This window comes from Eretmochelys imbricata, chromosome 11, assembly GCF_965152235.1.
Source record: "Eretmochelys imbricata isolate rEreImb1 chromosome 11, rEreImb1.hap1, whole genome shotgun sequence".
In the NCBI taxonomy this organism is placed as follows: Eukaryota; Metazoa; Chordata; order Testudines; family Cheloniidae; genus Eretmochelys; species Eretmochelys imbricata.
The window spans coordinates 44,500,317-44,528,140 of record NC_135582.1 but is presented as its reverse complement, the minus strand read 5'-3'; the positions used below and the strand labels follow the sequence as shown (position 1 = coordinate 44,528,140).

At 40.1% G+C, this 27,824-nt stretch overlaps 1 protein-coding gene across 1 annotated transcript in view; it reads left to right on the top strand.

The window, feature by feature from the left end:
* The window catches only part of PDE11A (phosphodiesterase 11A), a 213,652-nt gene that overhangs the window by 155,852 nt on the left and 29,976 nt on the right, over positions 1-27,824 (top strand). Inside the window, exons 11-15 of the mRNA XM_077830269.1 lie at positions 2,789-2,935; positions 3,040-3,147; positions 16,291-16,400; positions 19,591-19,681; positions 23,101-23,201. Coding sequence (XP_077686395.1) covers positions 2,789-2,935; positions 3,040-3,147; positions 16,291-16,400; positions 19,591-19,681; positions 23,101-23,201 — 557 coding nt within the window. The remainder of the gene's footprint in view (positions 1-2,788; positions 2,936-3,039; positions 3,148-16,290; positions 16,401-19,590; positions 19,682-23,100; positions 23,202-27,824) is intronic.

The following is a 27,824-nucleotide window of genomic DNA, read 5'->3' as shown; positions in this document are numbered from 1 at the left end:
GCCTTAATCCCACCTGTCCTCCAAGAAGAGAACTTTTTTAGGTGTTTTTGTTTGTTGGAAAAGAAATTCAGTGAAATTCACTACACTGTACAGGAAGTCTCCTGGGAATTCTGAGGATTCAGGGCTGTATGTTTTAACATTCTGTATAGTGAATATTTTTATACCTTCGTAATTTAAAAAAAAAAGAAGTTTAATGACCCCTCTCCTACAAACCCCAGGCTGCTGCAGCTCAGATATAAGAAAGTGAGGACAGACAATGCCAGGTGCAGCCAGCACACTCCTGCAGCCACACAACATCATGTCATTTTTATAAACATTATTCAAATTAGCTTCAGCACTCGTAATTCTGTTGTTTCCTTTATTGCTGTTGTAAAGCAAATGGTTCTTTTACACAAATGTTTTCTCCCACCTATTAATCCAGTTATAGATTATGGCACTCCTTTAAATTTAGGGATGTAAAGCCTCTTAAATATTTAGAAGTTTAAGACTGATATGGGAAGAAATTTCCTTTGATTTGCTTTATTAATATCCTGAGGGTCAATTTGTTACAGATTTGGAATATATTATTGCTACGCTGTTCTTTGACAAAGAGAGAAGAAAATGATGGTATTGTATTTGAGCTACAGCATCAAATATCTCCCTTTGAATTAGAGTTGGATGGACAATGCATCTTTCCTGTAAAAGATTGCAACTCTCCTCCACCTCCCAATTATCTTTGAAATTTTTCCACAGATTTTTTTGGCTTTTCAGCATAAACCCAAAAATCTAAGACAAAAAGACAAAAAGTAAAAAATTTTCCAGCAACATTTTTTGTTTTGTCACATTTTTTGGTGAAAAAATTTCTGCTAGCTCTGCTTCCAAAGTGCTGGCAACAAAAGAGCTACGTTAGAAGTTCATGCCAATAAACTCCCTTATAACATTTAGCTCAAAAAACCCCCAGATATATTGCTTCCAGCAGCATTTTGCAAAGAGTGCGTTTATAACAAATACATGTATCAGTGGAGGAATGAAACTCCACATACATCGCAAACAGCCTGATGAAGCTTTGAAGAACGAGTGAACCATAAGAAACTTTGACATTGGCTATTAGCTCCCTTAAATTCAGCATAGCAGAGACTTAGCAGTTATGACCCAATTTCACATCTACAGAGACAAGGTGGGTGAGGTAATGTCTTTTATTGGACCAATATTTATTGGTGAGAGAGACAAGCTTTCAAGCTTACACAGCTTGTCTCTGTCACCAATGGAAGTTGGTCCAATAATATATATTACCTCACCCACCTTGTATCCTGGACTGACATGGCTACAATAACACTGCATATTTTACATCTACAGCATTTTATAATCAATGTCATTTTCTCTACCTTAAAAATTATTTTAGTGCTTATTAGCCAAATCATGAGAGATGTCAAGCATCTGTAATTCTCATTGATATAAAATGGCAGAGGTTCAGAAGATTTCAGGATTTGCTCCTATGGAAGATGCTAAACTGATGAAAACTGAAGTCCCGTGTTTCCAGAGTAGAGATAGCTGAGGCAATAGCAAAGCTAGCTTCCCCACATGTATCCTGCAAAGTTCAACCATGTCCTGGAAAGACTTTAGGATTTAGATGGTTGTTCAGTTTTCTTTGCCAATTCAGTTCTAGATTGGTGAACCCTTTTCAGCTAGCACAGGTCACGGTGATTTTTTGTGCTACTGGCGCCCCTCCGTTAGATACGGAATTAAAAATAACTTTTTATTTTAGTTGGCCATTAACCAGCCACTTTAACGTTCCAACATTTGTACTGTATTGTGGCAAGTTCACACCATCTCGTATTATATGGTGTGGTTGAATAGCTTGAGCCAAGTGTAAAGTCATTAGCAGGCACTTGTGTTTAAGAAAAGGTTTTGTGTGTTGCTAACACTCCAGGTTTATGACCAATGAGTTTTAAAAAATGGAGATATAAGATTGAAACATACACTTTTTTTAAATCATCACCAAAAAAATGTGACTGCATGGGCAATTCTGGTATTTGTGTGCAAATGGCTAGTTAGCTGCTACACAGCTACATGTATCCATATACATTTAACTGATTTGGGTGCACAAATGCAATAATTGCACAGAGAATAGTATGCACTGTTCTACTATTTTGCATTTAAAAAACCCTCACTCGTCATCTTTTTTTTAAAAAAAGATGAATTTATAGTGTTATATTTACAAAAAGCAAAATGTAAGGCTGTTATTGTCATGTATTTAGAAAATGAACTGAATGCTCCAAACAACTTTGTTTAAATTTGAAAAATATTTACTCTAGAAATATCTTGTATTACCCTTTTTGTCTCTCTGAACATACAGTAAAACTGTATATAACAGCGGACAATTGTACAACTACAGGCTGTAAGGAAATTTGGCGAGAGAAACTCTTCAGGATGGTGTATTTATTTCTCTGTTTCTGAAAGGTAGCCGTTAAAATTCACAGGTGCTGGCTGTCCAGATGTTTGTTGTATTTGACCATTGTAATTTGCAGTAGAATATACTGTGTTGCTACAATATCAGTAAAGAGGAAAGCTATTATAGTCTATATTCTATATATGGGCTCCAGCATTGATAGTAAGCATATTTCCTACTCAGATTAGCTTTTTCCCCCTTATGTGCTTAGGGCAACAAAAGTTCAAGTTGAAATTTAGATCTAGTAGAGTGTATTTACAGGTCAGCGATGACTTATAATAAATTTGTTCCAAGAATCAGACAAAGGAAAAAACCTTGAATTTTGAACAAGGAGTTTCCCTTTCTCTTTGTCATTTCTAGGGAGCGAGCATACCACTGGTGTCAGAGCTTGGCATTGACAATATCCATTTTGATGACTTTTCACTCGATGTGGATGCCATGATTACTGCAGCCCTCCGGATGTTCATGGAGCTTGGAATGGTTCAGAAATTTAAAATTGACTATGAGGTAACCATCTGCTCTGTAGAGATATCTGCCACTTTGTCTTGGCAGTGCTATGCCCATTTGTACACATTTAGTAGCCCTGATACAATTTGTACTTTTCATTTCAGACACTGTGTAGGTGGCTTTTGACAGTGAGGAAGAATTATCGAATGGTTCTGTATCACAACTGGAGGCATGCTTTCAATGTGTGCCAGTTAATGTTTGCAATGTTAACTGTAAGTATTCCACGAAAGGGACAGCCCTCATAAGAGCTTTTATCATCACAGTGTCTTATGTGGCTAAACATCTTTTCCAGTGTTTATTTTTTAGTTATTATATTCATTTATGTTATAGCAATGTACAATAAATAAGGGAGCACAATTTTGGCACCCATTTTATAGAGTTTTAGCAACAGTGATATCACAGGCACATTAAAATGACTAATAATTAACAGATGACAATCTTGGAGTAGGGAGCTTATTAGAGATTTTGATCTTACCATGTCTTCCTTTTTTGAAATCTTTGATTTTGCATTTATTTCTGCATGTGAACATGGAGGTCATAAAAACCTGAGTGTGTAGAATCCTATCAGCAGGGTTATTTGGTGCGATGATACTTATTCAGCTACTTCCCTAGCTTCATCTAAATAGATATAGGAGATATTGCCTTATAAACCATTTAAAAATGGGTTTCCTTAGAGAGGATCCGAATAGGTCCTGCAGCCTCCGCATATTGTTTTCTGCTGTTCATCAAAGATATCCATCAAAGGGTCTAACCTTCTCTCTGCATATAAAGTACTCTTATTGATGCCAATAGTCCACAACCATTTTGGCCTGGGGGCTGCTCAGGCCCCCCTCCCTGGGCAGGTAGAGGGTCCGCCATGGCTTCCCACAGCTGCCCGCCGGTAAGAACCGGGCAGGCAGCTGTGGGAAGCCGCAGCAGACCCATTACCTGCCCTGGGTGGGGGGCCCAAGCAGCCCCCAGGCCAACATGGAGCCCAGCCAGGGAGCTATGGGGAGCCACAGCGGACTCTCCACCGGCCCATGGTGGGGGCAGGGGGGCTGAGAGCAGCCCCCAGCCGTGTGCCCAACCCCTAGGCTCCCCGCCCGGCCGAGGGCAGGTGGAGGGTCCGCGACTCTGCACAGGCTCCCCACACGGCTCTCTCTGACTGGTGTCTGGCAGGGGGATGTCTCGGAGCCTCAGCCCAGCCCCCAGGGTACAGCCCTGCAAATCCACAGATATCTGCGAATATCCGCAGATAATTTTTGTGGATCATGGATCGGATGCGGATACACATTTGTGTATCTGCGCAGGGCTCTAGAGAGAAGGATTGTAGCTATAGTTATTTTTCTGTATTGCTCTCCTTTTAAACTACAGATGGCCTAAAGTCAAAATTGCAAATCCAAATCCCTTCATTTCAGGAGAATACAGTTTGAATTCCTGGATCCAAACTTGCTCTTAAGATTTGTGGTTAGAACCAAAACTGGAAGGGGCTTACTTTCTGGTTGAGATGCATCTGAAACCTTGGTAAGAACAGCTGTTTGAAAGATTTCAGGCCTTGATAATGGAAAGTTTTGAGAACAGATGCAAGATCCCTACTGTTCAAGGCAATAGAAACTGATCCACCATGAGATTTGCACTGTTTTGAGCTAAAATTTAACAGGTGGTGGGATTTAACTCCCAAAACTGAACATGAACCCTGATTCAGCCTCAAACTGCAGTATAAATCTAATCTGGATCCAAACACAGCCTCATTGGTTTATCTCGAGCCTTAAGAGAAGGTCCTGCAGTATAGTGTTTGTGCAAACATTTCCTCATATGTAGTCTGAAAGACGACTATGAAAAGTTGTTCATGTTTAAACCTTTTAACCCTTTAAGTGCCTTGGGATATAAAGGGTGAATAGCTTTAAAGATTTGCCTTAGGAACATGGCATGACTCATATTATAAGCTATACCAATAGCTAGAAAGTTGTCCTAATAACTAGTTTCATTCATCATTTTCCAAAGGTGTGCCTGTCCGTAGCATACATCTATCCAAACCAACAAACATGTGAGATGCTGCACATGTCTTGGCAAAACAACCTGTGTTCACTCCATGAATATTTGCATTTGAAATTGTGTATCTTCACATTTACAAACCTGTTCTGGGGCAAAATTGTTGTTGTTTGTGGCAACAAACACATCTCTCTGCAGAAAAAAGTGATAAATGTCTGTCTTCTGGGCAAAACTGATTTTTCCACAGTGAATGACAATTTTACTGCTTCTTTTCTTATCAAAAATATAAAGAAACTGAAATTTTTAAAGTTTTCTCCCCACAAAATTGTGAACTTTTTTTTCTAGTTCTGCTGTTTTTCAATTTGTTTTTTAACAAAGCCATAATTTTGGAAGCAATACTCAAATATTATTAAGCAGATAATACAATAACTGGGGTGACAGAGTGACTTGCTTTAACCAACTGGATTCAGATTAATCACTGAAAAATCAAACCCAAAGTGTCTTCGTTGGATACCCACAAATTCGTGCATCTAAAAGCCCAGGCCACTGTTGAAAATGCTGGCCTGTTTACTTTCCCAGGGTCATAACAGGAAGCCTGTCACTGACATAGGCAGAAAGAGAACCCAAGAGTTCTGAATCACTGCCCTGTGGCTTAGCTACAGCAGCATTCATCCCTTCGAATCAAGGGCCATGCATAGAAGTTTAATCTGTATTTTTTCTACTTGAATTTTTTTTTTATGGCAAATGTGAGCTACCATAAATTGATGGTGGGCTACCATAAGTTTCTTTATATAGCTATGCCATACGCTGATTTAGTCACTTTTGTGTTAATGAGATCTCTGTTGGACAATATTAAAACGCTTACATCTCTTCAAGACACTGTACGAGTCTATAAATCAGTTGGGAGTTGACAGGCTCCCTCCATCCAAATATTTGCAGAAGAATAAGTAAAAGAACTGGATGGAACGTGTCACATACTGAGATGAGAGAATTCTAAGTGGTGAAATCTGACATGAAATTCATGGTATGTAAAAGTAGATTAGTAAGGCACCAGACAGAAACCTGCAAATCCAAGAATTAAACTGATTCGTTGCATTTTGTTGACAATAATATATATAAAAAAATCAAACCACACAAGTTTCATGGTACATTCCAACACATCTCCATTTTGGAGAATCCTGGGCTTATTTGTGGAAATTAGCAAGCAAGGGCTTTGCTGGAAACCAGGCGCATCTCAAAGATTGTGTACTTGTTTTCTAAAGGGAGAGGGAAGGCATGTGAGCATTACCGCTTTTCAAGACTCCTACCACCTGCCAGTCTATAAAACACCATTTGCATCAACAATGTTGTGACTGGCAGTGTTGTCAGAGGAGGCTGCATAACTTGTCCTGTAAATGGATTAGACTGGGCCTGATCCAGTGCCCACTGAAGTCTTTCCATTGACTTCAGTGGACATTGGATCAGGTCCTTAGCACTTTACATGTTCATACACATGCTGCACAAATATAATCTAAAATGGATCCCCACAACTCTCCTTTGAGATAGGTAAGTATTAATATCCCTGTTACACAGATGTGCAAAGTGAGGCAGAAAAATAAAGAGAGAGTCACTAATACAGCCAGAATTAGAACTCCGTCTCCTGGCTCACAGCCATGTATCGGACCACCAAACAACGCAGCATTCCATAAGAGAGAGCTGTTTCAGTACTCACCATGAGAGGAAGTAAATAGAGAGGTTCAGTGGGGAGAAAGGCCTATGGAAGACAGAGAATGGCAGTCACTCTTAGTATTCTTATAGCTGGAAATAAGTTGTTCAGATAAATAGAATTAAAATGGTTTCCACAGGCAAATGTACAAGAGCACTTTTCTGTATCTGAAATGTTGTGGCATTAGACACAGTGTATGAACCTTATGCTAAACTTCACAGCCAAGTTGATAATATGCAGGGAAGCAGTAGTTTTTCAAATTTCATTTTTCATGGTGAGAAAGGACAACAAGATGCCAGACAAGCCACTGATACATGCCTGAGAAGTAAAACCAAAGCCAGGGCTAACTGCTTTATCATTTGAAATTGGACTGAATTAAATTCTGTGTATTTCTAGCAAATGCTACCAGTTTTTGTGCCCCTTTTCTCAGCAAGTGCCACAAATGTCATATAAACTGTCCTCTGAGTGGTGCTCTAATGCCAAGTTTCCGATATGCTGCTTTTTTGTGTGGGGAAAAAAATATTCCACTCTATCAGGTAGCTTCTTTTCTTCTAGAGATGATTAAATGGGCACGAGGAGAGGGTGGGTGGGTGGGTGGGTGGCAAATATAGATCTTGCTTTCTTTAAAGACTTGACATCAGGTCTCAGAATCCTCTCAAACATTGTCTAAGAAAAATATATGAACACAACCCATCTAAATTTTTCAAACCATGCTCATCATGGTCAATCAGAAAAATGCAAAAATGACTGTGCAAACTGCTAAACAAGTGGTGCAATGGGATTGTGTTTACAGTGAGTTTGTGCCAACTTTGATGTTGATTTCACTGAGAACAGGACTGGGTGCCTCAGTTTGGCTAGGGAGGAAGGTTAGTCTTGTGTATAAGGTACCAGACTGGGATGAGTTTCTGGTTCTGGCAGAGGCTCTCTGTGTAATCATAGGCAAGTCACTTAATTTCTCTGTGCCTCTGTTTCCCCATTTCTAAAATGGGAAAAATAATTCCCTACCTCTCAAGGATGCTGAGAGGATAAATTCATGATTATATGCAAGGTGCTGAGGTACTATACAAGCAGATGTATAGGAGAGCTTTAAAAATATTTTATACTTAAAAAACTAGTATGTTGTCTTCCAACAAACTTTCAGGGTTGTCTGTGCCAATATGCCAGAAACATTGTTGATTGAAGCATAAATGTTTTAACTAAATTTAAAAAAAACCCCACTAATATCAGTACCTATCAGGCCCAAGTCAATGTAGCTAATTTTCTATATTACAAAAAGGGTCAAAAGGAAGATCATGCCGGACTTAGAAGACAGTGACTTCGAAATGATCTTGAAGGCTTGCTTGACTTTTAAAGAGATACTTATATTTTCAAAAATAAGGTCAGATTCAAAGGGACAAAGGTCAAACAATACTTTAGTAGTATGTCAATTATGATTAGTTTCTGTTATCCTTTTTCTCAAGACTAAGCGTAGTTTTCCTCTTGAAATCAGTATTCATGCATTGAATGGTTGTCTCATTAACTTGCTCTTTAGCTGTGGTAATTTTTAGATAATTATGTTGCCTGCTGTCCATCACAGTTTTATTATATACACACCTTCATATAACTGTATCTGAGCTGACCAGAAGAAATTGTATTATTTCCCCTCTGCCTTAAAGCTTACATAGCACCTTATGGAATCTTAGAATTTTACAAAACTCACTGGTAGCAGAGTGAAAAAGCACATGCGTGTGCACACACACATAAATAAAATTTATGCTGGTGCTTCCAGCGGCCCTGAACTAGGGAAATGCTCTTCAACACTAATGACAAAATACCACAGCACACACATTTAGAACACACTGCTGTCTGTTTGTTTAAATGCAGATGTGATGCGGATTTAAAATCCATCTTTATGATGTCAGCAATCTGATTTTCTGACATAGGCTGAACAGTTTATTATTAATTCAAACTGGGGACAATAAGGAGGGTTTAACAGACTGCAGATTGTGCACATCATATTTCAATGGGATTTGGGCACCTAACTCTTAGGTGCCTTTGAAAATCCAAGCCTGAATTGTTTATAGAGGTCCTACCTTTAGTCTGAAGTTGTTCCTAATTATGAACTGGTATTCGAACAGAATACATAAAAATTACATGTTAAATATCCAAAGGCACTTCCAAGTAAATTCGTAGTTCTAGATTTCTGTTGCAAAAGGTTCTCTAATGTCTTTTGCCCCCACTGCTTCCAGAACTTTACTCCTCTGATGGTTAGAAACCTTCATCTAATTTCAAGTCTAAACTTCCTGATGGCCAGTTTATATCCATTTGTTCTTGTGTCCACATTGGTACTGAGCTTAAATAATTCTTATCCCTCCATGGTATTTATCCCTCTGATATATTTATAGAGAGCAATCATATCTCCTCTCAGCCTTCTTTTGGTTAGGCTAAACAAGCCAAGCTCTTTGAGTCTCCTTTCATAAGACAGGTTTTCCATTCCTCGGATCATCCTAAAGTAGCTCTTCTCTGTACCTGTTCCAGTTTGAATTCATCCTTCTTAAACATGGGAGACCAGAACTGCACACAATATTCCAGATAAGGTCTCACCAGTGCCTTGTATAACGATACTAACACCTCCTTATCTCTATTGGAAATACTTTGCCTGATGCATCCCAAGACCATATACCTCCCTTACTCTTCTCAGGAAGCTGGAGTACCGTGGTTGACGGAAGAGCGCTCTGCCGTCGATTTAGCAGGTTTTCACTAGACCCGCTAAATTGACGCCGGCTGCATTGCAGCAGCATTGATCTCCCCATAGTGAAGACCAGCCCTTAGACTCCTCACTGCCTCCTGGGACTTTTTTCTACCTTAGTCTTTCTTCAAGCCGTTTTCCACAGTTTCTCGCACGGCTTACTGCAAACTTACCTCTCCATGCCCTTCCTTCACTCTCTAGCAACTCGAGAGGTAGTGCAGAGTTCTGGGCCCCTCTCCCCCGGAGCCGCTTTCTGACCTGGGCTTCATCCCTTTATGCCAGCGGTTCGGCAACCTGACACACGCGGCCCATCAGGGTAATCCACAGCGGGCTGCAAGACAGTGTTTACATTGACTGTCCGCAGGCACGGCTGCCTGCAGCTCCCAGTGGCCGTGGTTCGCCGTTCCCAGCCAGTGAGAGGTGTGAGAAGCACGGCCACACTTTATGCGCACCATCCAGCTCCTTCCCCCACTTAGCTCCAACTTCATTCAGGCCAGGCCCAGGTGCAATCAGGTGCCTTAGCTTGCTACTTCCAGTTAGCCAGTGCGGGGTGCATACCAGTCATACCACACTGTTGTATTTCTAACTCATGAATACTCCCACTGACATCAGTGAGACTACTCATGCATATGGCATGAGAACAGGTCACAGGATCAGGCCCTAACTTTGTAACCTTCATCGGACACACCCTTCATCACTATTTATTTTAAAAAGTAAAAAGGAAAGCAACAGATAATTAAAGTTGCATCCAGTGTGCTAATAACAAAAACACATAAAAGTGGGGCAAGGCGTAATGCGATTCATTTCCTCACATGAAAGAATGACCTCCATAACTCACTTTAAGCTCTGCCACTCATGAGTTATGGGTCATTCCTGTTCTGGTGAAAATAAATTCTATTACACCATCATCCATAGCTATGTATTTTTCCTCTCTACACGTAAATTTAAAAAGTGGGGGAGACTCTCTGTCTTCCTGCATTATGTGCAAAGCAGACATCCTCCTACCATAATACTGTTTTTAAATTAAATGTTTTTATTAAGTGAAATATCCTATTTATGTATTCCATGACAAGATTTTTGATTAAATAAAAAGTTGAATTTATTCTTGAGCTATTGCTACTATTAGTAAATTGCTAAATCTGTACTCCTGCATTTATGATGCAGGCTGAATCCTTGAATTCAATCAAACCTTGTGTTAAGCCGAGGACCATTTATTATGACATCAGTTTTCCATTATAAAACTCCAATTTTCAGTGGTTTATAACTCAGCCATGGACATTTTCTTTGGACTGAAACTTGGCACATCGTATTGCCAGGTCACTAGCTATTTTATTTATACTTTTTTTAAAGGGACCTTTGTTATTCTTTGTTGTAGGAGAGCAATTTTAAAAAAAGACAGTATTTTTCAGATGCTTCCTCTGCTCTTGTAACTATGTTATTGAAACTGACATTTTAAAGGCGATTTATCTACAATTCAGGAGCAACCATTTAATAATAGTCAAGTTATTCTATTCTTATGGATGCTTCATGTTTAGAATCTTCTTTGGCGTTTAGACCAGCCTTTTTGAAATGTAGACAGAGTCCAATCCTGCAGGGTGCAGAGCACCCACTGGAAGGTTCTGGGCATCTGCAACTCCCACTGAAATGGATGGGAGTTGAAAGCACTTAGTACCCTGAAGGATAAGACTCTTCATGTGACATTGGCACAGCAGGCCAAGAAAGCTGATGGCTTCTTAAATCACATAACACTGATATGATATTTACTAAAGTAAGCTTTACGGTCTATAGAGTCAATACTCTGCAAAGTAAAGTTCTCAACAGGTCTTACTACAATGTGCTAGTGTCTAAACATAGATATACATAAGAACATAAGAATGGCCCTACTGGGTCAGGCCAAAGGTCCATCTAGCCCAGTATCCTGTCTTCCAGCAGTGGCCAGTGCCAGGTGCCCCAGAGGGAATGAACAGAACAGGTAATCATCAAGTGATCTATCCCCTGTTGCTCATTCCCAGCTCCTGGCAAACAGAGGCTAGGGATACCATTCCTGCCCATCTGGGCTAATAGCCATTGATGGACCTATCCTCCATGAATTTAGCTGTTCTTTTTTGAACCCTGTTATGGTCTTGGCCTTCACAACATCCTCTGGCAAGCAGTTCCACAGGTTGACTGTGCATTGTGTGAAGAAATACTTCCTTTGATTTGTTTAAACCTGCTGCCTATTAATTTCATTTGGTAACCCCAAGTTCTTGTGTTATGAGAAGTAGTAAACAACACTTCCTTATCTACTTTCTCTCTACACCAGTCATGATTTTATAGACCTCAATCGTATCTCCCCTTAGTCATCTCTTTTCGAAGCTGAAAAGTCCCGGTCTTATCAATCTCTCCTCATACAGAAGCCGTTCCATATCCCTAATCATTTTTGTTGCTGTTTTCTGAACCTTTTCCAGTATTTCTTTTTTGAGATGGGGCAACCACATCTGCACACAGTATTCAAGATGACAGGTTTCAGAGTAACAGCCGTGTTAGTCTGTATTCGCAAAAAGGAAAGGAGTACTTGTGGCACCTTAGAGACTAACCAATTTATTTGAGCATAAGCTTTCGTGAGCTACAGCTCACTTCATCGGATGTGGGTATACCATGGATTTATACAAAGCAACATGATAGTTTCTGTCCTATTATCTGTCCCTTTCTTAATTATTCCTAGCAGTCTGTTTGCTTTTTTGACTGCCACTGCACATTGAGTGGATGTTTTCAGATAACTATCCACAATGACTCCAAGATCTCTTTCTTGAGTGGGAACAGCTAATTTAGACCCCATCATTTTATATGTATAGTTGGGATTATGCTTTCCAATGAGCATTACTTTGCATTTATCAACATTAATTCAGCACATGGGTGAAGGTGTTTAGGGGCACTAGAGACCCAAATGGCACTGAAATGTTATGTGTGGGGAAACTGAACTCTCTTGGGCTCCTTTGAATCCTCTCAGAGACATGGGTTGACTTCCCTTATTGTAGCTGTGAAGCAGATGCTATCGCATAGCCACCTTTTTCCTCCACACTACCTCTTACTGCACTTTCCGTTGGCTTTGCGCCTCTCCTCACTTAGCAGCACTGAAACCCACTCAGACACATTTTGTCACTTATGCATTATCTCTTATGATGGGATGAGCTATACCTTCCCTTGCCTCTTCTCTTTCCAGTCGATCCCAGTTCATATGCATATTTCCTTTGTGGCTCTGACTCCCCACGCTGCTTGCAGATATTCTTCAGCCACCATTAGTCTCCCCCTCCGTGGTCAGTATGTGAATTTTTCTTACTTCACTGGTTTGAGAGGAAAGCATGCCAAGCTGACTTGCTGCTCCCCTCGTTACTAGCTGCCACTGAACTAGTCAAAATTTGCTATTTCTGTTGTGTGATTGGTCATTTCAGTCACATACTATTTTTTGTTTGTTCTTCAATTGGCTGATTCTCGTGCTCATGGATCTTTCAAGATCTGTGTATGAAATTTTCCAGTACAAATGCCCCTACATATAAATACCACCCTCCCACCTCCTGTGGATAAAGGATATTTTGAACAGGTTTAAAAAAATAAAAATGTTTTAAAGTAAGATATTAAAGTGTCTTTTAAAGAACATGTACCATTTTTAACTACCATTGCTTAAAAACAGTCTGCCTCTTTCTTGAATTTCCCAAATATACAGGTTATCTGGCTATGGAAAAGACCCATCCTGCCTACTCTCACTAGTGCAGTATTTTATGCTGTACAGTGTGGCATGCTAAAATACGTAAGTGTTCTGTTTAACATGTCAAGAGCAGAAGTCAAAAGTGACTAAAACATGTTATTTAATAAAAGATGTTGGGCAAGAGAACTGGCAGTATCTGTATTGGATGCAGGAGGAGTAAACATGAGAGTACATGTGACACCATGGAAGAGTGTGGGCGTGACCGTGGTCTGCTAGAGCACATTCAAAGCTGTTGTGACTAATTTTACAAAGTGCAAGGGGTGGTGTAACTTGAGTATGTCTGTTTAAAAACCATGATCCAATGCCCGTTGAAATCAATTGGAGTCTTTTCATTGACTTCAGCGGGATTTGAATCAGGTCGAAAGGGGGCATAAGAAACAGCAAAACTGATTCATGGCAGGTGGCAGAAAGCACATGCAGCTTCTGCATTGTAACACCACCATGAAGGTATTTTTTCCCAAAGACAAATGAGAAAAGTAGAAAAGATGTTTTCTGGATAGCATCCATGAACATCTTTGTTATAATATTAAAGTTGCACGTAAGATATTTGCAGACACAAACCATTTCAGTTTTGCCTTCACAGAAGGCCTCCCCTTGGTATTTTTGCTGGTATCACTGGGGTGTAGACAACATAGCATTTAGATTGCAATTCATACCTTACTTGATATATTGATGTAACAGAGCGCTCCACCTGTCATGAAAATATAGGTTTCTCCTAGAGTGGCACAACCAACCAGTGGAATCAAGTGTGTAACTTACAAGGGTCTCATATGGCCTGTACTGCCTCACACCACTGATTCTGATCTAGCCATTTATGTTTAGTTACTCCAGAGCATCATCAGAGATTAAGTAATGGTTACATATTTCTGTCTGATGAAAAGCTGTGCACTTTGCCCTCTTGCTTTCTTGGTTTGTGTTTTGTTTCCTGTTCCTCCATTAAAACTTCTTTCCATCATTTACACACTTTGCTGCCATATTTACCAATTATTCTATAAATGTAGTCCTCTAAGTCAAATACCATATAAAATAAATAAAAAGTATCCCTTACTTTTCAACAATTGTAAGCAGTTGATTTAATTCCTTCATTAAATGAGCCACCCTAGTTTGTCAGAGATTTCTGTTCTTGAATAAACAAAGCCTCCGTAAGTGTTTCCTTATAATAACCAAAATCACCTTGAGTTTTTGAGGTTCTGTGCTCTAGGGCTATTGAAATCCAAACTGAACACAGAATTCTAGATAAGCTCTACCTGGTGTTTTGATTTGTACTCTGTCCCTTTGCTGATGCATCCCAGTATCCTGCTTGCCTTTATTACTGCAGTGGTACACTGAGTCGATGGCTCCAAGGATTTTTTTTTTTATAGTAACCAATAAATCCTTATCCTGGGTCAGTACACTCGGTCTAAAACATACTCTATATTTTGTTATTCCTCCTCACACCCCTTGTCTTTTTTTAAATAGTTGCCTGTATTAAACTGCATTTTCCATTTACTGACCCTGTCAACTAAAAGCTCAAAATCTCTCTGAATCTGGTTGTCTTGTTCCTCCTTAGTGGACACAACTCTGCTTTTAGCCTTATTAGCAAACTTTTGTATTTTACATACCATATTCTCAATAAAATTATTTGCATAATGCATCTTCCTGACAAAGGTCAACTGATGAAATCAATATCTGGTCTTCTCCGTTGCTAACCTCTTTTGACTGGAGAAATTCGCAGTGAGAATTGCTTATTTCCCTTCTCTGAGATACTCCGCTATCCATCAAACTATTTTGCATTCTATGGAGCTGATTATGCAGAAGTGCTGAGCATCTGTCGCTCCCATGGACTTCAGTTAAATTTCTTGGTGCTCAGCATTGCTGAAAGTCAGGCCCCATATCATGACTTCCTAGCTTAGCCTGTCATTTTTGGCATCAATATTACCTTGTGCTTTTTCAAAATCTGAGGACCAAATTATTCCTCTTAGGGACACAGGCTCTGAGGGAATGGGGTAGTACAGAATGCAACGAGGTGTCTGAAGACATTATGCTGGCGCAGGGCAGAAGCAGGCATAATATCTCCAAGAGTGCTGTGTGGGAGCAAATTCATCAGTGAGTTCTGCTGTATCTTTAGAAAAAGGATATCATGCAGTCCTTCTAGCGTAGCTCTTCAAAGCACAGTGGTCTGCCAATGGCACACCCAACAACGCAGGCATACCCTTGGGGAAATTTTGCAAGGTCAGCAATGCTAGTACCTCCTCTGCTGGTCTCAGGCTGCTCAGGCAGACAAACTACTGTATTGCTACCTCCCTGCAGGGGAATTCTAGTGTCAGGAGGGGTTTCCTGCATCACCTCCTCTTCTCTTCACACCAGCATATTTGGGACAGGACCTAACTGGGGCCAATGGTGCATTATAACTGATGAATCTAAGCATTGTCCCAGACACTCAGAGTTCAAATCCAACCCAAGGCAGAAATCTGAAGTTTAAAAAAAACAAAAAACAAACAAACAAAACCCAGCACATGTGAGCTAAGGTGGCCATGATTTTGTCTTAAGTACATTCTGTATTTCTCATATCTACCATATCAGTTTTATCGCTGAAGAATTCCTGTGCTTTATTTAAGAAAAATCTCCTCTCAAACTCATGAAGGGTATTTCTAATAGAATTATGCTATTCAAGGTGTTTCCACCTAAAATCATGGAACGTTGTTTCTAATCTCCTTTGTTGCAGTGAACAAAACAGTCTCTGACTGCTTTAGTATTTGCATAGCTGATATTTAGCTTCTCTCTTTTAAGCCTCCTTTGATTTAGCTTGTAAGTTGTCTCCAACAATGTACAACTAATACAGCACCTCAGGATCTAAGAAGTCTCTGTCTACTTAACAGTAATTTTAAAATGAAACAGATTTTGTTTTATGTTTTTCACATATGTAATTTCAGCTTCTCATCTTAGTATGTAAGGATTGTTTTTATTTTCAGCTCTTTTCCCACTGCACCTTCTGGGTACTGGGGAAGAGAGTATTAAAAATGTGACAGAGATAATAATAGATCACTACAAGGACATTATCTATTCCACCAACCATCTAGCATACAGCAGTGAACATAATATGACAATAAAGCATTTATCTTGTCCTTATTTAAAGGATGGTGGTTTCAAAACAGAGATGACTGTTACTCGATGGACTAACATTATCTATCCTTCCTACTTCTGATAGTTATTTTTTCTGTTCTCAGACAGCAGGATTTCAGGAGATTCTGTCTGAAATTGAAATTTTAGCGTTGATTGTGGGATGTTTATGTCACGACCTTGACCACAGGGGAACCAACAATGCCTTCCAAGCCAAGTAAGTTTTCTAATTCTTATTACTTTAATTTGTTTCCCTTCCATATCAGAGCAAAAGGTGACAGGGGATAAAGAATGAAGCATTAATTTCAGGGCTTCTAGGCGAAGGCCAAGTATTCCTGTGCTTACATGTAATGAGGGACTATCCATCTTTATAATTCCCTATTCTTTTTGGTAATTGCTGACTTGCCCTTTGTGTCATGCTGTTGATTTGGGTTGCCCCTTGTGAACTAACACCTAATATAGAAATGTGATGCCAAACATTGATGATCCCTCCACTCAAAGTATCTGCCAGCTAGAAACCTGCCGACACTGATCATGAGAAGCATTGCAAATGCCCCAATCTCTCTTTGGCTGGTATGTTGGAATCATTGTGAAACCCTTTCCAGTTATTTAATATATTTAAATAAAAGCAGGTAAAACTGAAGCCCTGTGTCCAAAAAGGGTGACATTCACTCCACCTGCATAAAGCCCAAGTTTTCAATCTTTGGCATGTGGAATGGTTGCCACCAACCTAAAACTATGGTGCGGGGATCTGTACAATCTGATGTGGCAGTCATTCCAGCCTAACTCTGCCACACCAGCTGTGCAGAGTACTGGGGCCACTGGTTCCATATAAACACAGGTATGTGGCTTCTCTTCTGGCCTAGCCCCAGTGAAACTATGGGGCTGGCTTGGAGACTTCTGGCATGGTAACAGAGTGTGAGAAGGCACCTCTGTTAGGCCAGCTTATTGATGGATACGCTGTAGAGCTTGTGTGTTAGACTTTCTATTCAGATTCTAATCTGTTAAGTGGAGTCTTGCACCTGCTGTACAGATCCCAGTGAATTTCACTCTAAAAGGAAATCTAGTTTAGGGGTCCAGGGCCTGATCCTGCAACCCTTACTTACACAGTTATGCTCTACTGCCTCAAGCAGTCCCCTCCTCCACGCGATTGCTGGTAGAGGCAGTTTAGTGTAGTGGGGGGGGGAGAGAGGGTTTATTCCCTTTCTTTTTACCTGTGGTGATAAGGAGGTTCTTTTGATCAAAGGGCATCTCTCCTTTCCCACCCGCACCCCTGCCATCCAGGTTTGGAAGGGGGCAGGAAATCTCCCATTACAACATCCCATCTGAGCTCTGCAATGGAGCTGTCAGATAGATGTCTAATCCAGGACCTATATTGTTTCATTGGCTCACTGACAAAGGAAACATGACCATCTGCAGATAACCAAAATCCGAAAAGATCGGCATTTTGTAGTCCCTGGGCCGCAGCATGGTTTTTTGGCTCTGCCCTGGTGCTAGTGCTGTGGACCGAAGGGAGAGGTGGCCAACTCCACAGCTATTCGAAAGCCAGAGAGCTGTTGTGCTAACTTATTCCCCTCGACACATTTTTGTGCAAAAAGGAGCACGTGTGGCACAATGTGTAGTGTACATTGACTGTTTTGTTTCTTAGGGCAAACTGCCTCATTACGCTCCACCCGGGTTAACGTTTCTGATGCACCGAGTTAGCATTTCCTTAAGCTGCTGTTTCCTCAGCTTCTGGTGCTGCTGTTCACTCTCAATGAAACAATGACATTGTCTGGATTGTCACTCGCCAAGGCAAGAAAAATCAATTGCAGTGCTCAAGAGACAGGACTACTGGTGCAAAGGTTACAAAGTATCACCAGTTGCTTTATGCTGCTGGAGTCTTGATGAGAAGCAGAAAAAATGGAAAACTGTGTAAGACAAATGGGAAAATTTTGCTGATTGATGTTCATGTTCCTAATTCACAAAGATAAGACTTATGTAGGATTTAAATCCCTATAGACTCAGGCTCTGTTTAACCTAACCATGTCTCCATTGGAATGTAATGTTTCTCTTGTGAAGTTTGAAATAGAGGATTTTAGCACTTGAATGCTGACACTTCCAGTACAACTGACAACTGAGTACAAAGAGGATACTGTGTTTTTCTAATGCCATAAAGAAATTATTGAAGACATGACACACAGATAAAATATCCCTGAAAACAGAATCCGTACCTTTCATGACAGCAGCTATGATTTATTCTTCCAAAGCTTACTTATAAAGTTAAGCATCACATTTTCCTGTTTTATCTTACTGCTGAGTACCAGTGTTTTGTGTGATGAAAGATCAAGAGGTATATGTTGGAAGCAACATCAGAGTTCTCTGAAATTGCTCTGTTAGTACACCTCAGCACTGTTTTCTCTAGGGATGATGTTTCCCACTTATCCCCCTCTCTATTACAGCTGCCCCTGATGATTAAATATCAGTACGGTACAGCTTTGTAGTATATGCTCCTAGGAGACGCCTGCTATTCGTTTCTAGCATAATCTCTTATACTCATTTCTTTGGAAAGAAAACCCATCTTGTCGCTTTAGGCTAGGTCCCAGAAGTGAAATACTGGTGAACATTAATCTATTCTGACAGTCCAATCCCACTCCCCTCCACCTTCCAACAATTCTCAATTTCATAATTACATTTCATAGTTTTTCTTCCTTTAAAGTTTCATCTTAGAACTTTTAAACTGTACGCTACATATTTTGCAACTAGCTTTTATAAAAAATAACCATGATTAGAAATATATTCTAAGAATGTTAGACTTTTATGGTTTCTGCTTCTGTTTTTACTTCCTCTCTTTCTTCTTAGTATTTTTAAAATCACTCTGGTGTTGCCCACTGCAGGGACAGCATTTTAACTACCCTTGAGGCCCTTTTACAACAGAGTTTTGCAAATGCCTGCTATATACCATTGTTATTATATGTATTAGGGACAGGCATGGTACAAAGGTAGAGGAAAAGGCAATCCCTGCCCCACTACATATATTACATGTCTGTGACTGTGTATATGAGAAACACCCCTGCAATATATGTAACATATATAAAACATCACCTAATTTGGAATGAAACTAGTCTTACTTTTGTTATTACAGACAGTGATAAGGCACTATCACAGGTGTTTTTGAAAAGGTCACCCAAAATTTCTGTATTGCTCAGGAGGAATCCTTAGCTGCTCAAAGCAGACTTAACAGGGTCCAGAACCTGCAGGTCTATAATTTTAATTGGGTGTAGCCATAAATTAGTATATTGAGCTATGGAATATCATCTCTGCATTTCCATACACTATATTGGAGAGTGTTTGGGTGAAGACATCGCTTCAAATGTGTTTGGTAAGACGGCAGATGCTAATTGCTAATGTCCCTTGCTCTGTTTCAGGAGCGGATCAGCTTTGGCTCAACTTTATGGAACTTCTGCTACTTTGGAGCACCATCATTTTAATCATGCTGTCATGATTCTTCAAAGTGAGGTACCAGACTAGTTGGATTATTACTTTCACTGTAGGGTGGGGGCTGTTTCACTCACAGGGAAACACACCCCATGCCCAAACTCCTTTAATGGCCCTTTCCTCCAGGCAGCGTTTATTGACTACCACAAAGCTCTCACACAACACAATATAAAACAATTTAACTGCAACTGTTGACTGTTTTCCCCGGAGACTCTCCCTGCCTCATTCAGCCTGGGGAAAAGGACACACACTTCCCCTGTATCCCCCTTGGATCATTCATCTTCCTTATGTATACCCTTCTTAGCCATTTAAGAGCCAAGGAACTCTTAATCCTTTCCCAGCTAATGCGTTTACCTTGTCACACTCACCTTCTATTGTAAAAATAAAAAATGTAAAGCATCAAATTTGCTTTCGTTTCTGGGCAACCACAATATGTACAGTATCTTTGGAGTGTATAGTTTTGTATTTTCAGTAACTGTTGTTGGGTTTATTACATATACTGCAGTTACACCCAAAGTGTGCTGGAAGCTTCCACCTATGTAGGCAGGTATAGTCCCTGCCCCGAAGAGCTTACTTTGTAATTGTATGCATGATGTGACAAACTAGCAGTGTAACAATAAGTGGGGGAAATAGGCAGACACTGGTTACAAAAATAAATCATATAGTTACTAAGTTGTTCACTTGACTTTTTACAAAATACCTTCATCACTATATACAAAAGAAAAATACAAGCCATATCTTCAGAATGGGGGACTGTATCTTGAAAAGCAGGGATTCTGAAAATGATTTAGGGGTTATAATAGCCAAACATGAGCTCCCAGAGCAATGCTGGAGCAACAAGGCTAATCCAACCCGAGGATGTATAAACAGGGGAGGAATGAATAGGAATGGGAAGGTGATTTTACCTCTGTACATGGCACTGGTGGGACCAATACCAGAATACTGCTGACAGTTCTGGTGTCTACATTTTTTAAATGATGTTGAAAAAACTGGAGAGGGTGCAGAGAAGAGCCACAAAAATGAATTGAGGGCTGGAAAAAAATGCCTCATATTGAGAGACTTAGGGCTTGTCTACACTTAAAATGCTGCAGCTGCGCCACTGTAGCACTTCAGCGAAGACGCTACCTACGCTGATGGGAAGGCATCTCCCAAGAGGCAGTAGCTATGTTGACGGTAGAAGCCCTCCTTTCAATGTAGCACTGTCTACACTGGGAGTTAGGGCAGCATAACTGACCAGCCCTGCGCAACATAATTCTACCAAAATAAAGTTGCTAGAGTAGACCAAGCCTAAGAGTTCAGTCTGTTTAGTTTATCAAAAAGGAGATTGGGGGAGACTTGATAGGTGCCTTGACAAGGGAAAATACCAGGTACTAATGGGCTCTTTCAATTAGAGGAGAAAGGGATAACAAGAACCAATGGCTGGAAGCTAAAGCCAGACAGAAAGCAAATTAGAAACAAGCCACAGTTTTTTCCCCCCAAGGATGATTAATCATTGGAACATACTACTGAGGGAAGGGATGGATTCTCCATCTCTTGATATCTTCAGATCAAGACTGGGTGCCTTTCTGGAACAAAAGTTATTGGGCTCAGAACAGGAGGGCTTGCGTTATACAGGAGGTCAGATGAAATGATTTAATGATCCTTGCTGGCCTCAAAAAGATCACCAGAAATCTACGAAAAACTTCTTCCCTCCCTGGGCAAAGTGTTCCCTTACCCAATTTACTCCTTCTCTTTCATCATCCAAACATCATCTGTCCTGGCAACTCCACCCAATTCACCCAGCTATGATTTTAAGTCCTACATTCTGTGTGTTGTTACTTGTCTGGATAAAAAATTCACAGATGGGACCAAACACTCCAACTGTTTTTGCAAGTAGATGTATCTCCATTGAGGTCAGTGGAGTTATACAAATTTGCACCAAGTATCTGGACCTCTCATTCTAGTGGGCTGAAATTAGATTACACCGTATATGTTAGTGTTTAATATTCCAGTCTGTCTGTGTTTTCTAGAGGGAAATGTTACAGCATAGTGTATTATTTCTTTAGATTTGTATCAGCATGAACAAAAAAAGGTGGCTGTATTTGGTCTAGGCACATTTGACACACACGATCCTGGGTTTTGTGCTGTGGTGATGCTGCCTTGTACATTATGAAATAATTCATCAAGCATTAAAGCCTTGAATATAGTGGGAAAGCCCTTTGTTAGCTGTTTGTTATATAATATTTCAGATCTACTAGTGAGTAATTCTATGCTGTGGCTATCTGCTGTTTTTTGAACACATGTGGGTTTGGGCTTTTCTTTGTACACTATACCTAAATTGTAGTCTGTAACTAAATGTCTTCTAGAATTCCCCCCACCTTCCCAACACATAGGTGAAAGAAAATCTTTTAAAAGATTAAGGGGTCACTAGAGAAAGAAAAGATGCCCCTTATCTATGGAAAGCTCTTGTTTTCTGTATAGTGTTCTAATCTGCTTCCTAAACACTAGATGGCAGTGCACATTGGATATGAAAATTATACTGCAGTCAACTATCAAAATTAGATTCAGTTACCAAAAACATCATTATATCGAAGGGTAGGAAGCAATGCCTAAGTGGGACATTAATATGTGAATGTAATCATATGTGACTGACATTACAAAGTCCAGTATTAGCTTAAAGTTCAACCAAATTCAACTGCAAATGTCATACAAACTGAATGATAAATCTCTGGATAAATGATGGGCTGTGTGTTCCCCCTTATTTGACACGTCTCTAACTATAAAATTGTTAATATTAATCTTCTTTTTCCAAAACAGCAACATTAAATAATTTGTTTCCTTTCATTCTGGCTGTAAAACATTTTCCAGAATCATAAGCCTTCACAGTCCTTTAAAAAGTGCCTTCTTACACGGCCCACAAGGTCTAGGGCTCTACAAGCTTAGCTTTTCCTCAGTCTGAGTGACTAAAGCCCGTATGTATAGTGAGATAGTGGAAAATAGTCATGGTGAGTGGAGAGACTGTATTGCGAATGAAAAACTGATTTAGTGTCTTTGACTGCTCTAACAGCAGCTTGTATGTCTTTGAGCAGCAGCATAGATAAATCTGTTGGCAGCACAACTGAAAAGCCACAAAGCACTGCTCCAAAAATATTTGCTAAATGGGAAAGATTGAGATGTACAGTGTCAATAGTTTTTCCTCCATAAACTGGGTCTGTGCAGAGTCAGACCAAAGAATAAATCTTTTTGCAAGAGGCTATAATATTAGCACAGTTAAGAAACACAGCCCAGCTTCTTGATTACAGTGGCCAGCGCTTCCTGTCCTAATGTAATCTCAGTAGCATTAACGTTATTATTTTATCATGGTTTTACCAGGATTCGGAAAAACTTCTATGTAGCAAAACGGAGCAGATTAGTGTGTTAGAAATCTTAGTCCTTTAGCTTCTCTATCTCTTTCATTACAGGGTCACAACATCTTTGCTAACTTGTCCTCCAAGGAGTACAGTGACCTTATGCAGCTTCTGAAGCAGTCAATATTGGCAACAGATCTCACTCTGTATTTTGAGTAGGTATTGGCATTGTTTATATTTGACAAATGAAAATCCAAAGAACATTGTCTAATGATCCATGAAGCACCAATGGGGGTATGTAATATGTGAAGTTAGTGGTTAATTATGGTTGGAGATATTTAGTCTAACACTTATTTTATCTTAGGCTAATGGAAGTTTCTCATATGCCTAAATGAGTTTCACTTTGATATTCAGCAAAAGCCAAGACATATCCTGTCCTCAAACTTGAAGCAACTGCAGAAGAAACGCATAGCCCAATCTTGTATTTCCTCTACACAGGATTCCCAAAGGAGACTTTCATGTGCAAAGAGTGCAGGATTGTTACTGTGGGCCAAAACTACAAGGAGATTGTACATTTTTTAGCCTTTTTGAATTTCTAGTCAATCCCCAGTGGTGTTATCATTTGTGCCAAAAAAAAGAGGCAGCTGTATTTAGTTACACCACCTGAGCATCTGGCCCTGTAAATCAAAGTAGCTCCATTGAAGACAAAATGTGATGATTTATATCAAATGAGGATCCATCCTGCAAAGTTTAACTGAGTCAAGTATGACTGGAGGTGTCCCACAAATGCAGTTACTTCATTTTCTTAGTTTTCCTATCACACCTCCAAGTAGTCAAAGTAGCACAAGTTCTTCCATTTTCCTGGTACTGTAATTAGTTTTAAAAAAAACAAAACCAAAAAAACCAGGAGATTCAAACTGAGTACACCAATGTGTAATAGGCATATGGAGTCATAGGTGCAATTGTTGGCATCTCAGTTTTACATTTCCTGAGCATCACACCTCCTCCAACAAAGTGTGTCAGTCAGAATCCCACTTGCTGGCATGCACTTGGGGAATTTACTGGGAGAAGTACAGTAGCGTGTGCAATTGTAGCTTATCTCCTGCCTAGGCACAACACTGTTCCATCCTAAGGAATTTCAGTGCATTAGAAAATATCTAGTCCATTAGCACCCTACTTGCACTCCACTAGGTGGCATTTACATATTGATTTTTGAGTTTGTATGGAAGGGGATATGAATATTTCCTTCCTCCATCCTGAGTGCTGATGGCTTGATGCCAAACCAAGTTTCCAAAGAACTTCAGGCAAAATCTTTTCCTCGTATGGGTCTGTTAATCTATATTAAAAATATGCCATACCGCTGGGCACTGATTGGAATGAGGCAAACAAAGTCTTGCTCCGACTGCTTGTTGTGTTATTTTAATACTGCATTAAAAACTCACCCGCTGCTAATACTGCCCATCTCTCAGAGTTCACGGCTTTCTTTTCTCCCCCATGGTAGCCTCTATCACCTAAAGACTTTTCATATACAAATTGAGGCATCTTCCTCTCAAAACAAAATTAAACATTTTTACTAAAATAGCTTCAAACAAGAATTACTTCAAGATGTTCCTGTAGCAAATGTAACATACACAGTGAGCCCGGACCAGGAGAAAGCTGCCTTCACAGCTACTACCTCATGCTTTCTGGCCCTTCCAGTCTAGTAAGTTGTCTGTGCAGACTGCTCCTGATTTTGATGGATAATAGGACAATGGAAATTGCCAGTGACTTAGGACAGTGATGTTTGGGACCATAATGAGCACTCCGTATGCCCACTCTTGCCCTCCCCCAATGTCCTAACACAAGTAGCTAGTGCTCCAAAGATTGTTGGTATTCACTGGTAAGGGGGTGTGGTCAGGTTGGTTGAGGGGGGATGATGATGATAAATTTTTTCACAGTTCCTGAGCAGACTCCACCAGCAGGATCCTGGGGAGCTCCTGGAAGAGCGTGAGGCTCTCTCTCTCAGCAAGAATACCCAGGAGAGGGCAGGCAGTTGCTGCTCTTCTCTGGGGGGATAAATCCCCATCTGGGCACAGCAGCCCTTTCCACCTCCTGACACCAGGAAAGGGTGAATCTGAGTCTGACTGTGAGATCAAGTTTCCTTTTGTATATCAACTGTACTGATGTCAAACAACATGCAGTAACTGAGGTTCAAGAGTATTCATTCCTGGGTTTTATTATTTACATTGATGTGCTGAATAAGTCAGAACATTTTCAAAAAACTAAGGCCTTGACTTGAATTTCTGCAAATAAAAAAAGACCTCTTTTTTCCTCAGTACTATCACATATTAAGACAAATGCAGCTTCTATTGTGCTGTTTGTGCTAATAGAACTACTCATACTATTCTATGCTAATTGTACAATTTACTCTAAGTGTGTTTGAAAACCACTACCGCGTAAGCTTTCTGACTGTATATGCATTTAAAATCCAAATTATGCAAACTAATTCTTTTGGGCAAGCACATTCTTGCTGCATTGACATCATTTCTCAGTTTTCTGCCTCTTACATGGCTTGGGGGGGGGGAATATCAGCATTGCAGTATTCTTGGATCTCCACTGTATTGCTGTTCAAAAAGTTCACTTAGCACTCAGGGATTTGGTTTGTGAAGCAATAAAAGAATAGATGGAGGAAGACCCTTCGGACTTGCTCAAGGTATTGTATGTTTATAGGACTTTAACTAATGAACAAACAGACAGATTACCTGCAAGTGAAAGATCAGACCTGGCATTTGTTAGATGTGTAGATATGTTGATGATAAAATTGCTTAAATTATCTGCTAAAACTTTGAGATAATTTAAGCAATTTTAGCAGATTCCTGTTCCTTAAAAGTCCTAATGTAAAACAGTTGTTCTTGAGCAATCCTTTCTGGCCAACAATTAGAAAGCTCCTTACAAACCGATAGTGACATTTGGAAATAACACTGATGGATTCCAGAGAGGAGTGGATACAGCCCTCTTAGGTTGAAGTGAGAGTTGCTACGATGGGTGAGAGAAAAATAGCCATCCCTCACATGCATACACTCACATAATTGCTCTCAAAGTTATTCTAGAAAAGTTTTCTTTCTGTAATTCTGGTCAAATTATATATCCGCTTCCTCTTTTAGATCTACCTGATTATTGTGGTAGTTGTTTTTTAACTGGACTCTCAGCTGTAAAGGAGCCAGACAATTCTCCCTTGTACAAGATTGGTCTCAATCCATTCCATTATCTCAATCACTAACATTGCTATTAATAAACTCATTGCCAGACTATTATGTACTTGTCTCTCCTGTGAACTCCAGGTAATATATGGAACCCAATCTAATGAAAACATCCTCTGGATACCACGCTGCCTTTTTTTAAAAAAGCAAAATGGTTTGGGTTTTTTTTAAACTGTGTTACTTGCTAGTACAGTACATGTTACCAACCTGCCAATGAAAATATTGCTTATTGTGGTCTCTTGTATTGTTTCAAATTTACCCACTTATGGCAAAGTCCTATGGTTCTTACTCAGGCAGAACTCTCCTACCACTTAAAATCCTAAGTGAAACCAGAGGTTCTATTCTTCCTACCAGTGCATGTTAAAGTGAACAATTGACATTTTTTAATATTGTAGTTTTTCATGTATCCAGAGTTAATTTTGTGCATGAAAAAAATCTGTACTTTTTGTCATTCAAAGAATAATTGGCGAGCGTCAGGCAACAATCAGCTACCAAAGTTTTCTCAAGTACACTATGGCTGGGAATAAAAGAAATGCATTTATTTCAGAGCCCCAAAAATGACTTTCAGTTTTTATTTATGAAAAGAGAAGGGAAAAAGACCATCTGCTTCTCTTCATCCCCCTGGTATCCTAGCCCATTTTTTTCATATTTTTTTCATTTTTTTTTTTTTAACTTAAGTGTCTTGAAGTCTCCACTAAACATAAAATAAATTAGAAAAGTTTCAAAGGTGTTTTCTGTATTATCACTGGTAGATGAGATTTTGAATGCAAACTCCTGTTTAAGCCCTAGTCCTGCACAGGGGACCACTATGATAATCTATTCTGACCTCCTATGCACTGTAAGTATCTAGATAGGTAGTCTTAAGGATACACTTAGGGCTTGGCTACACTTGCGAGTTAGAGCACATTAAAGCAGCCCTGGGCGCCCTAGCTCACTACCCGTCCACACTGGCAAGGCACATAGAGCGCTTTGACTCTGTGGTTCAAGTGCTCCTGTTACTCCACCTCGGTGAGCGCAATAACATTTGCTGCGGCTTGGCTACAACGCCCGGGTGTCAGTGTGAACAAGGTGTTGCATTACCACGCTCTGATTGGCCTCTGGAAATGTCCCATAATCCCCTTAAGTCAAGTGGCCACTCTTGTCATTGTTTTTGAATCACTGTAGAAATGCAGATATGCCCTTTAAAGCTCTGTTTCTGACAGCCAGCTGCTTATCCGCTCCAAGACAAAGCAACCATTAGTGTGGAATGCTGTGCGTGAGAGAGAGAGGCGGGACAGGGAGGGGGGTCTGTTGCTGTCTGAATTTACAAGATAGCATGCTGACATGCTCTCCCTCCACATACACACAACACACTTCCTGTCACACTCCACCCCACCCCACCCCACCCCACCCCTTTTGAAAAGCAAGTTGCAGTCACTTGCATGCTGGGATAGCTGCCCATAATGCACCGTGCCCAACGCTGCTGCAAGTGCCGCAATGTGGCCACGTCAGTGCACTTGAAGCGGTCAGTGTGGACAGACTGCAGCACTTTCCCTACTGCGCTCTCCGAAGGCTGGTTTAACTCAAAGCACTCTACATCTGCAAGGGTAGCCATGCCCT